This window comes from Astyanax mexicanus, chromosome 9 (assembly GCF_023375975.1).
Source record: "Astyanax mexicanus isolate ESR-SI-001 chromosome 9, AstMex3_surface, whole genome shotgun sequence".
Taxonomy (NCBI): domain Eukaryota; kingdom Metazoa; phylum Chordata; class Actinopteri; order Characiformes; family Acestrorhamphidae; genus Astyanax; species Astyanax mexicanus.
The window spans coordinates 9,376,032-9,389,011 of NC_064416.1; the positions used below are offsets into that span (position 1 = coordinate 9,376,032).

A 12,980-nucleotide genomic window follows, 5' to 3' on the forward strand; every position below is an offset into this window, starting at 1 on the left:
AGATAATACCCTCTGTGAGACTGTGTGCTCTGTACTGAGCCCCTGCAGAGAAACCGTGTATTTATAAGAGGAAAAAAGTGGTGAGTACCACATACTAAGTGGTGAGCACCAGATACTATGTGGTGAGCACCAGATACTATGTAGTGAGCACCGGATATTAAGTGATGAGCACTGGATACTATGTGGCTAGAACCACATAAGTTTTGACCACCACATACTAAGCACCACATACCGACTGGTGAGCACCAGATACTATGTGGCTAGAACCACATACTAAGCATTGAGCACCATGTACTAAGCGTCACATACAGAATCATGAGAACCAGATACTATGTAGTGAGCACCAGATATTAAGTACTTAGCACCACATACCGAGTGGTGAGCACCAGATACTATGTGGCTAGAACCACATACTAAGTGTTGAGCACCATGTACTAAGCACCTCATACTGAGTGGTTAGCACCAAATACTAAGTGGCTAGAACCACATACCGAGGGGTGAGCACCGGATACTATGTGGTGAGTACCAGATAGTAAGTGGTGAGCACCAGATAATAAGTGATGAGCACTGGATACTATGTGGTGAGCACCGGATACTAAGTGGCTAAAACCACATACGTTTTGACCACCACGTACTAAGCACCACATACCGAGTGGTGAGCACCAGATACTATGTGGCTAGAACCACATACTAAGTATTGAGCACCATGTACTCAGCACCTCATACTGAGTGGTTAGCACCAAATACTAAGTGGCTAGAACCACATACAAAGCACCACATACCGACTGGTGAGCACTGGATTTTATGTGGTGAGCACCGGATACTATGTGGTGGCTAGAACCACATACTAAGTGTTGAACACCAGATACTAAGCGTCACATACAGAATCATGAGAACCAGATACTATGTAGTGAGCACCAGATAGTAAGTACTTAGCACCACATATTAGTGGTGAACACTGGATTCTATGTGGTGACTACCAGATAGTAAGTGGTGAGCACCAGATACTAAGTGATGAGCACTGAATACCAAGTGTCTAGAATCACATACTAAGTGTTGAGCACCAGATACTGTGGTGAGCACCAGATACTATGTGGTGAGCAATGGATACTAAGTGGTGCACACTTTCTGTAAATCCTATAAACTTAATTTCACGTCTCAAATATCACTGTGTTCATCTGCTATATGATATATTTAACTGAAATTTCTGATCTGAACAACCAATGATTTATAAAATAAAATCAGGAAAATTATCCGGGGTGGCCAAACCTTTTCATACCAACAAATAAAATGTCTGAACTAATGATTACAGTCCCACCATACTTTTACATCTGCTGCACTTACTTCTACCATGTAACACCAATTTATTTTCTTTATTACTATATTGTAATTCTGTTTCTAATTCCTGTTTTGCTTCTCTTTTCTATGTTTCTTAATGTTAAGCAATGTAAATGACCCGTGTGTGTGTGTTGCGTGTTGTACAGATAAACTTGCCTTGTCTTCATTAGTTTTAAAGGTTGGGTTTCTCTCTTCAGTCTCCTCCTCTTGAGGTGAAGTGCAGCTCCAGTGGGTTCATGTCTGGTTAATGACGTGGCCAGAATGAAACCCTTAGTTTTACCCTAACTAAGTTCTTTGTTGGGCTGGTATTGTGTTTTCAGTATTTTTTTACACTTCATTAAGAGAGCAGTGAGGTTCTTAATCACAGTGAAAGTGTGTAACTACATCCACCATGTTTGAAGGCTGTACATTGGCCTGGCTTAAGTTGTTCATCGGCTTCAGAATAGTGCTCTATACAGCCACAAAGAGGAAGATTTGAATAGAACTCCAGTTATGTACATATTTCCAAATTGCATATTATTTTTAAACCATTTACAGAATCAGGAGGGATTTCAGTGTGTAATTTGCAGAAAATAAGAAATGGCTAAAATAACAAAAAAAAAAAAGATGCAGAGCTTTCAGACCTCAAATAATGCAAAGAAAACAAGTTCATATTCATAACGATTTAAGAGTTCAGAAATCAATATTTGGTGGAATAACCGTGGTTTTTCAGTCTTACACACTTTTTTTTTGTATAACTTTATGCCACTCCTGGTGCAAAAATTGGTTTGATGGCTTGTGATCATCCATCTTTCTCTTGATTATATTACAGAGGTTTTCAATTTGGTCTCTTATTTTTTTCCCAGAGCTGTATTTACTGCAATATTAAAATATAGGAATAAACAGAAGTTGAAATATTATTAATTCACTAAGTATCCAACAATGTAGTAAAATAAACAATTTGGGAAATATATAATTTTTAACAGGTAGATGGAAATGTACATAAAATAAGAAAAAGTAAATTTTACTTACCCAAAACAAACATTGTAAGGCTTGCTACGTGACTAATAAACATGCACACATTGCGATAACAATGCTCTGGATTATTTCTCCGGTTTAGGGTTGTACATTATTCATATTTTATGTAATAACACAATTTTAATACCAAAGTATAAAACATATCTCCAAATTATGCGCAAAGTCTGATTGATTTATGCTTGATGTGTTTTATATTACATTAATGTTATTATATTATATGCAGGTATAGTGAATTGCTAGAAATGCAGTTCCCCAAGAACATTTTTTATAAATGTTTACCAGAGTGGAGAACAAGGTGAGACATTTAAAGTTTTTGAATCAGGATGTATACACGTCCTGGAGTTTTCAGTATATAACAAATTCTGCATTGTAGATTAATTAATTATTAATTAATTAATAACTTACCAACTATGAAACTACTAAATATGGAATCATTTAGCAAACCAAAAATGTTAAACAAACCAGAATGCTTATATTTTTTATTCTAGTGCGTAGATGACAGTTTTGAACATCTTGGTGGAGTCTTCTGGAATGGCTTTTAGTTAACAGCTGTGCTGCACTTGTCAAGAGTTAATTACTTATGTTGAGAGGAGGTAGAGTTGGTATACAATGAATAGCCCTATTTGAGTAATGTTCTAATTCATATTATGGCAAGATCTACTCAACTAAATAAAGAAAAAAAATACTTTAAGAAATTAAGGTCAATCAATCTGAAAAATCTGAAGTATTCTCAAGTGTAGTTGCAAAGACCATAAAATATAATGATGAAACTGGCTCTTATCAGGACCGCCTCAGGAAAGGAAGAGCAAAAGTTTCTTCTGTTACATAGAATAAGTTCATCAGAGTTGCCAGCCTCAGAAACCACAAGTTAACAGCTCCCCAGATAAGAGCTAGGTATTTTGGTTTGTTTAACACGTTTAGGTCTCAAAATTGAGATGTTGTTCCGTTGTTGAAGAGCAGTAGCTTCTGGTGTGTGTGTGATTAGTAATGACAGTAAACACATGGGACAGACAGTCTGAGCAGCAGCAGCTGTATTTAACTATAAAGGCATTTCTAATCCAGTGTCTCTCTAAAGCACATTTCTTCAGATTTCAGTGTAAAAAGCCTTTAATATTCTATAGAAAACAGAAAAACCCCAAAAACATGAGAAATCACAAACAAAACCCAATCACCAATCATCTCAATTAAAATAGAAAAAGTTCTCAAATTTTCTAACATATTCCCTCAAAACAAATATATATATATATTCAAATATATATATAAATTCATATGTATTTTCCAAGGCAGTTTGGCACGGCCAAAACAAACACGATCATGGCCATTCTGCTTCTCATCGGTTTCATCAGAAAATATATATATAAAAAAAATGACAGATCTAATTAAAGCTATAGTCTGGGAAAGTGGTGGGCAGAGAATGGCAATGGCTGGGCACAGAGTGGTCCAGAAATGTAAATACACACATGAAACACTGATTAAAGGGCAGTTTTACTGATGGTCAGCTTTCATAAGGCTAAAGGACACCTACATAAACCTGTCATAACTCCTATGAACATTTATAGAGGCTTCTTCCAATAACGGTTGTTTTGAATGTAGTGAATGTTGTAGTGACACTGAGCTAAAATGCCCTAAAATTGAGTAAAGCAGCATTTTTTTGGTGACAGTTAGCCTTTATAAATGTTTATAAATGCTCACAGAATAGGTGGCAAGAGTGGAGAATGTGACGTTCTGGGATCTCTGTTGGACAGTAATCGTGAACAAGCGGATTATCGGTGGGTGCAGCTGAGAGTACCTACCAAAGATGGTCCAGGGTGGTTCAGACCATCAATTGGCAAAGAGGTAAAAGGAGACCTACTGATCTGGGCAGAACCAACAGGGGCTTGTGTTCTACAGAAAAGTTTACTGATGTTACTGATGATTGCAGGAGGTTCACAGCATACAGTACAGTGCCCCTCCAGCGTTTGGGGTACCTGCAGATTGCCCATGTTAACCCCTGCCAACCATTGTCCAAAATTGACACGCAAGTGCCAAACATTATTTTCCATCACACAGATGGGTGATTGGCTGTGCACTCTTTATATCAGGTTCACACTACACGATTTTCAGGGTTTGATTGCTGTACCTTAGTGTGCTTAGTTTGCACACAACCACACAAGGTCACAAATAACATGATCTCTCACCAGGAGGAACACACCCAAGCCTGTCTGGTCTCTAAATGCATGATTTGTCACGAAAACACTAACAAGAACTGATGTGATGCTATGCGCAAGACAAGTTTTTTCTGTATTTTACATTGAGAGACTTAAATTGTTTGTGTGCTGATTTGTAGCAAAAACACACAAAAGAAAGGGGAAAGAGTATGGATGAGAAAATGGATGAAGGCTACCCATGGCTTTCTCCTCAGCCCATGTTTTCACTCTCATTTGCTCTTGCAGTGAGTCAAAAGGGGAGGGACCCAATATCAATATTACAATATACTGTATAATTTTCGTTTGCAATGTATTATCGATAAGTGGCATCAAATATGGATATTATATAATAATTGAAACATAGTATCTCTAAACCCCCAAATTTGACGTACTAAAGTTACGGCTTCGTTACTCCATGTGGTGGCGCTAATCAAACAATAGGGGAAAACCAGTAGTAAGGAATATTGGTTTTCAATCCATATCCACTATTCCTAGTATTTGCTTATTTAGGAGTATTTTATCCTCTTAAGTAACTAAGATGCTGTAAAGTATCATTAAAAAATTGTCTTGCAATATATCAAGTATCGTAGGATGACAGTATCATGATATCATCGTTCTTGTGCATTGTTTTAATACTGTATACTGAGATTCCCTGTGATTCCCACCACTAGTCACTGCCAAGTCCAGATATCTAACCTGCTGGATATTTGTCTGGAGCTTACGAGGCATCAGCAATCACTTGGCAAACTCTTCTTCGCATAGCGATTAAACAAGCGCTGAACAATTTTAAGCCTTTGTCGGCTGTAAAAAGAGGCCTAAAATTGTGTAGTGTGAACCCAATCTTTCATTAAAGACGAAGGAGCTGAAACAACAAGCTCATGTAGCTGTTGTGTAGCCTCACTAGCTAACACTGCCCAACAGTAAAGTAAAGTCTTACAAGTCTAACATGTCTCTCTTTAAAGGAACAGTTTGGCCCAAAAAGCTAACACAAAACGCTAATAATGAACACAAGTCAAGGGCCACCAATGAACATGCAAATTTTACCATGCTAACTGATGCCCAGTGACTTCTATCAGTTATTAGCCACATGGTAGCATGGTTGCGTGTAGAGGACTGTAGCGCCTGTCCTTCTCCGGCCCCCTGCAGGCTGCCAGTGCGATAGCCGGTGAATGAATTGGCTCACACTTTCTCACACTGTCACACACGTACTTACACACATTACAGTATCCGGACAATTATTAGAGGTGGTGTTGGTATTTTTGAGGTTCTAGATGAACTCCAGATTTGCTCTCTTTTTTCCTCACATGGAGAAACACAGCTCATTATTGGTGTGTGTGTGTGTGTTTGTGTGAGAGTTTGAGTGTGTGGTGAGAAGAAAGAAGAAAAAATGGAGAGAAATAGAGAGAGATAGAGGTATATAGAGAGAGAGAGATAGAGATAGAACGTTGTGTTTAATGAGGAAAGATAAATGGAGGCAGAAGCAAAATAAGAAAATAAACAATAAGAACTAAAATCATCGTCAGAATGGAGCCCAGCAGTGGAGGAAGTCCCTGGGTTTTGCACGTGTGTGTGTGTGTGTGTGTTTGTGTGTGTTTATCCCTGGGCTGTTAACTGAAGGAGTGTGTCTGATGTTGGAGGTCTATGTGGAGCCCCTCTTCTGTAATTCCTGAATAAACACTGAGGAGAGAAACAAAATAACATGGTTAAAACTAATTGCTAAAAGTTTTCAGCTTATGGCTAACCGAAAAGAGCTAACAGCTAACAGATCACAGCTAAGAGCTTACAGATATGGGCTGACAACCAATGGCTAAAAGGTTACAGCAAATGGCTAGCAGATCACAGCTAACAGCTTACAGCTAATGGCTCACAATCAATGGTTACTAGGCCACAGTTAATGGTTAACAGCTTACAACTAACAGCTAATAGCTAACGGCTAGCAGGTCCCAGGTAATGGCTGACAACTGATAACCAATGGGTCAGAGCTAACAGGTCACAGCTAACAGATAGCATCAAATAGCTAAACACAGACTATTCACAATTCATAGCAAGAATCTATGCCACAAGGTTTTAGCTTAAATTACACCAATTTCTACTATTAAAAATGATTTTAGATATCTGTAACTAGTAAAGACATTATTATAGATTGATCAGGTAAATCAATAGCAACATATGACTGGTAGAAATTACATTAAGAATGTGGTCCTGGTGACTATTTAGAATATACACTGCTCAAAAAAATAAAGGGAACACTCAAATAACACAATATAACTCCAAGTAAATCAAACTTCTGTGAAATTAAACTGTCCACTTAGGAAGCAACACTGATTGACAATCAATTTCACCTGCTGTTGTGCAAATGGAATAGACAACAGGTGGAAATTATTGGCAATTAGCAAGACACACTCAATAAAGGAGTGGTTCTGCAGGTGGGGACCACAGACCACTTCTCAGAACCTATGCTGTCTGGCTGATGTTTTGGTCAGTTTTGAATGTTGGTGGTGCTTTCACACTCGTGGTAGCATGAGACGGACTCTACAACCCACACAAGTGGCTCAGGTAGTGCAGCTCATCCAGGATGGCACATCAATGCGAGCTGTGGCAAGAAGGTTTGCTGTGTCTGTCAGCGTAGTGTCCAGAGGCTGGAGGCGCTACCAGGGGACAGGCCAGTACACCAGGAGACGTGGAGGAGGCCGTAGGAGGGCAACAACCCAGCAGCAGGACCGCTACCTCCGCCTTTGTGCAAGAAGGAACAGGAGGAGCACTGCCAGAGCCCTGCAAAATGACCTCCAGCAGGCCACAAATGTGCATGTGTCTGCACAAACGGTTAGAAACCGACTCCATGAGGATGGTATGAGGGCCCGACGTCCACAGATGGGGGTTGTGCTCACAGCCCAACACCGTGCAGGACGCTTGGCATTTGCCAGAGAACACCAGGATTGGCAAATTCGCCACTGGCGCCTTGTGCTCTTCACAGATGAAAGCAGGTTCACACTGAGCACATGACATACGTGACAGAGTCTGGAGACGCCGTGGAGAGCGGTCTGCTGCCTGCAACATCCTTCAGCATGACCGGTTTGGCAGTGGGTCAGTAATGGTGTGGGGTGGCATTTCTTTGGAGGGCCGCACAGCCCTCCATGTGCTCACCAGAGGTAGCCTGACTGCCATTAGGTACCGAGATGAGATCCTCAGACCCCTTGTGAGACCATATGCTGGTGCGGTTGGCCCTGGGTTCCTCCTAATGCAGGACAATGCTAGACCTCATGTGGCTGGAGTGTGTCAGCAGTTCCTGCAAGATGAAGGCATTGAAGCTATGGACTGGCCCGCCTGTTCCCCAGACCTGAATCCGATTGAGCACATCTGGGACATCATGTCTCGCTCCATCCACCAACGTCACGTTGCACCACAGACTGTCCAGGAGTTGGCGGATGCTTTAGTCCAGGTCTGGGAGGAGATCCCTCAGGAGACCATCCGCCACCTCATCAGGAGCATGCCCAGGCGTTGTAGGGAGGTCATACAGGCACGTGGAGGCCACACACAATACTGAGCCTCATTTTGACTTGTTTTAAGGACATTACATTAAAGTTGGATCAGCCTGTAGTGTGTTTTTTCACTTTAATTTTGTGTGTTGCTCCAAATCCAGGCCTCCATTGGTTAATAAATTTGATTTCCATTGATGATTTTTGTGTGATTTTGTTGTCAGCACATTCAACTTTGTACAGAACAAAGTATTCAATGAGAATATTTCATTCATTCAGATCTAGGATGTGTTATTTGAGTGTTCCCTTTATTTTTTTGAGCAGTGTATTTATAATTCATATATTAGCTTACTATCTGTGTTCAGACTTGTATTGCTGTGTCAATTAAGAAGTTTGTTTTGCCATATGGGTCATGATCAGAGGATTAAGAACTGGATTAAGGGAAAATATATATTTTAGGTTAAGTGTTACCTCCAATGATTTCATCCTTTACTTTTTGCAGCTCTTTCCTCACTTCCTCCAGCAGTTCCTAAACACAAACACACACATTAAATTAGGTTAAACACACTGTAAGCATTGCCTGAATAATTAACTGTAAGTATATTTATGTTAAATATTCCAAATTATATCCTCACTTGTTTGATTCTCTCCAGCTCGGACTCGGATTCTCCGCTCTCCATATCGTTAGTGGAAGCTGCAGCTTTCAGCCTGAAAGAGGGAGAGTGTGAAGATGAATGGATAAAATAACAGAAACACACAGTGAGAGGATGAAGAAAAGGAAGAGGAAGTATCCTCCAAAGGCAGGTTTCCTAAAACCACAACCAAACCCTTTAGTAAACATGCAAAGAAACACCAGCAACCCTCCAGCAATCCACAAACCCACCGGCAGCACTGCACCGCTCACTCAGACCAGACTTTATTCACCCAGTGTACAGCACCAGATCCACAGCTACGGTACCCTCTAGATAACAGGTGCCTGTGTCCAACAGCATGGTCAGACGTGCTCTCTTTCTCTCAGAGTCTGGCTGCTGATGGAAAAGCAGCATGATCCGGAATTTAAACTTGTTTTAATGTGTTTCTCAGGCCACAGTGTCGCGTCTTAGGCTGCTGGGCCACATGGAGCCCTTAGCACCCTTATTTTTCAGTGTGTATTAGACATGAGATTTGTTTCAAGAGGACACAACTGTGTTTCATTTGGATATGAGATATGAGTTTGGTGTAAATATAAGACTGCTTGATGTAAATTTGTCTTTATTTGAATAGAAAGCATAAGAAAGACAAGTAGTGGAAACTAATCATGTTACATTGCTTTATTACACGTATAAATGGGGGTAGGACAAAACATCCATGTTGCAATATATCATATTGTTTTTTGATACATTATCGATACATGGCGTCAAATATCGAGTTTTTTATTGAAACATAGGAGCCCTATACTCCCTAAGACTCACCCCACCAATTAGACTTATTAAAGTTACTGCTTCATTACTCCACATGGTGGCCATGATCAAATGAATATGGTAAACCTGCGGTGAAGTATAATTCCTGGTATTTGCTTTTTTAGGAGTATTCTTATTATAGGAGTATTGTAAATAATTGTCTTACAATATACTGATTATTGCAAAATCACAATATTGTTATATTGTCGCAATAGAGGGCAAGGTATTGAGATATATCGTATTTCATAAGAATATGTCTAAATAAATTTAATGAATAGAAAGGCCACTGAAGTACAATGAACTCATTCACCATAATGCTCATAAATATTTGAGACATCTTTGCTTTGTGACAGCATTAGAAAGCATTTAAAGTACTCAAACATGCTGTGGCAGATTCTAATCACCTGTAAACCACAACAATAATGAGACTACATTTTTTCTAATCTTAATCAGTCCAGATTTGGTAAGCCTGTGTTCTCTGCAGCTCCAGCTGTCTGTTCTTGGCTGATAGAACGGCAACTCCAAGTGTTCTGCTGCTGTTGTAGCCCATCTGTTTATCACTGAGAATCCCATGAGAACTGGTGGCACCTCTGCCCACACTCAAAACCACTGAGATCATCATTTTCTCCATTCTGATAGCTGATGTGAACATGACCCTGCCTGCATGAGTGTATGTTTGTTTTGCACTGCTGTTGCATGATTGTCTGATCAGATAACTGCATGAATGTGTAGGTGTATGGGTGTTCCTAGTAAAGTGCTCAGCAAGTGAATGCATATGGGCCATTTCACCAAATGGGTGCCATTTGCTTGCTGTAACTCTTCTTTCAAATGAAACTTTCTTTTTTTTATCTCATATATTTAGCTATTCAAAACATGTAATGGTTGAACTCAGGCAGCTTTTCTTAATTTTGAGGTTTTTAAGAAAAAAGATGGTTACAAAACTTGTGACATTTAAAAAGCAATGTTTAAAAGCAAGTCCACTAATTCATTCGAAATTCTCTCAAGGAAGTCTTTATTTTAAATAAATGTTATAAAAAATGTTACTAAAGTTATGTTATGAGTAACAGGACTGAAAGTCAAAGGAATAGGTTTTTTTAAGCACAGAATAATAAAGATTTTCTCTAAATTTGTATTTTTAAAATAAACAAATGGAATGATGGTGTTGAGATTGATCTCCTCAGTCATAGTTACAATATGATCAAATATACAGAAAAACTAATGAGGAAACCTAATTTCGGCCTTTCCCATGCTCTTCAGAAGAACCAGCTGATGTCACCTCCTGTAGAATATTTAGATTTTTTAGATGGGGTAATATGTTACGGTAACAGGACTGAGTAAAACCTAGGGACACAACTAAAATGTGTATTTTAACTTAAATATTATTTATTATTATGAAAAAATATGTTTAAAACATAGGTTTGAAGTCACACAACAATGCAAAAAAATGTACATCTCTAAGGGATTTTAATAATTTAATTTCATGGCAAAGTTTATATTTAGAGAGCGGGGGCAGGTAACAAATGCTATTGTTTTATTGTAGGTTTTATTAATGTTTTTAATTACATACCTTACTTTTGCAATAAGGTTATTGTACAAGACACTTTGCTTAATAACAAAATGTATTTTAATGTTATTTTGTGTGCACATTTATACATGTAATTTCCTGGGGATAGAAATGGCACCGATTTGGCAGAATATGCTGTATATAATATAGTGCGTGTTAGTTAATGCAGATCCACCACAGATAGCAGGAAAAGTACCCTGTTAAAAGATGTTCATTCAGAAAATCTGAGACACAGAACAGCTGCAACTGAAACTCCAGATATGTGTTAGTCAGAAAAGACCCACACACCCCAAAACCCAGACTACAGCTGCATAATTAAGTATACCTGGGGCTCATGGTGAAGGAGGGGGATTCCAGCCCTCGAGGAACAGAACTATTCCTGTTTAAAATACACATATACTGATCTTTAAATGGGATCTACACCAAAAGTGTGCAGACAGGCCTTATACTTGAGTGTCTTCGCCTACTTTAGCTGTATAATCTCTATAGAAAAGCACTGACCAATAGGACAGGACCCTCTGGAGCAGACATGAACACATGACCCTCAGGTTACCATGTTCAATGCAGAGAGTGGGCTACAGCAATCTAAAGTCCCTGTGATAGATTAATATCAGGCTCATCGATATCTATGGAAGTATTCTTCAACTACTTTCTATAATAACTAGGTGTCACATTTAGCCTAAACAGTTTTTTGGAGATTCTGACGTCCAAGAGAGGCAGAAACCTGAAAAACGACAAGACAAAGGCATGCTGGAAGTTTTACCTTGGAATGGTGGCTGATTTTTCCCATGGTTTTCTTAGCGTGTCTGTGAGCACAAAACAAACAGCAAACACATTATTAACTTAAAAAAAAAAAAAACAGAACAGCAAAAACAAACAAAAATGCAGTTATTGTATAGCTGATCATAAAACCACTGTAGAAAATCTTACCAGTCTGGCCCTGAGCATCAGAATCGTCCTGCCGATTGACACACAGAAAACACAGAGCTCAATTAAAACTGATAGCACAATAATGCTAATAAATAAAATCATTATACAACAAAAAACACTGCAGCAAAACTAAATAGAAGCACTTAATATCAAAAATAGAAACATTTAATATCAGTTCATAAAGTCCACAGATGTGAATGCTGGTGTGATCAGTCTGTAGACTCAACACTTACGTTACTGGGCTCTGGTTCTGATTTTGGCGCTGGAGGTGCTTTCTCTCCTTTATCTGCAGCTTTCCTCCTATGCACACACACACACAACACACACAACACACACACACTTGATTTTATTACACTTTTTTATGTACCGAGTGAGAACATATTACAACATAGTTAATTTGAGCTTGTTGATTGGTCTGGCATAGTACAGTCACATGACTGACAAAGCTAGTTTGCAAAGTAATCACCAATATTAGTATAGTTATAGACTATGAGTGAAACCTGTTACCTATTGTGTTTGTGTTTTTCTCTTTCATTCTTTCTGTTTTCTATCTCTTTCACATGTATGGAGACGCCCTGTTCCTGATGTTGCCCAGCCTGGCTCTTCACTGCCCCGCTGTGTTGCATTCCTGCTCTACAACCCTGCACTGATCAGCACTGACACTAAGTATATTTTACCCATCACACCTCCTCAAACTCAGTACCTGTTTCTATATTAGTTATATTTCTGTTTTGTTATTCTGTTATTTATTTGTTATTTGTTTGTACTGAGCGGGTCGACCTGAGTGGAATGGGTTCCTCTGACTGAGTCTTGGTTCCTCCTAAAATTTCTTCCTCTTAATGTAAGGGAGTTTTTCCTTGCTACTGTTATCACCACAGTAATTGGCTTCTCTGTGGTGCTGCTCATAAGAGCATAAACCTGTTTTTCTCTGTAAAGCTGTTTGTGACAACATTTGTTGCAAAAAGCACTATATAAATAAAATGGAATTGAACTGAATTAGTTTTACCACACCTCTAATTTATTAAAAGCA

The 12,980-nt window shown here is 39.0% G+C and overlaps 1 protein-coding gene across 3 annotated transcripts in view; it reads right to left on the reverse strand.

Moving 5' to 3' along the window:
- Positions 1-3,364: 3,364 nt before the first annotated feature.
- Positions 3,365-12,980, reverse strand: part of vaspb (vasodilator stimulated phosphoprotein b) — a 37,891-nt gene continuing 28,275 nt past the window's right edge. For 2 of the 3 annotated variants that reach the window (XM_049483253.1, XM_049483252.1), the window contains exons 8-14: positions 12,184-12,250; positions 11,951-11,978; positions 11,784-11,826; positions 11,346-11,399; positions 8,653-8,725; positions 8,489-8,546; positions 3,365-6,218 (exon numbers count right to left, since the gene is read on the reverse strand). In XM_049483253.1, coding sequence (XP_049339210.1) covers positions 6,181-6,218; positions 8,489-8,546; positions 8,653-8,725; positions 11,346-11,399; positions 11,784-11,826; positions 11,951-11,978; positions 12,184-12,250 — 361 coding nt within the window. In that variant the 3' untranslated portion in view covers positions 3,365-6,180. The remainder of the gene's footprint in view (positions 6,219-8,488; positions 8,547-8,652; positions 8,726-11,345; positions 11,400-11,783; positions 11,827-11,950; positions 11,979-12,183; positions 12,251-12,980) is intronic. The other variant, XM_049483254.1, reaches the window with a different exon arrangement.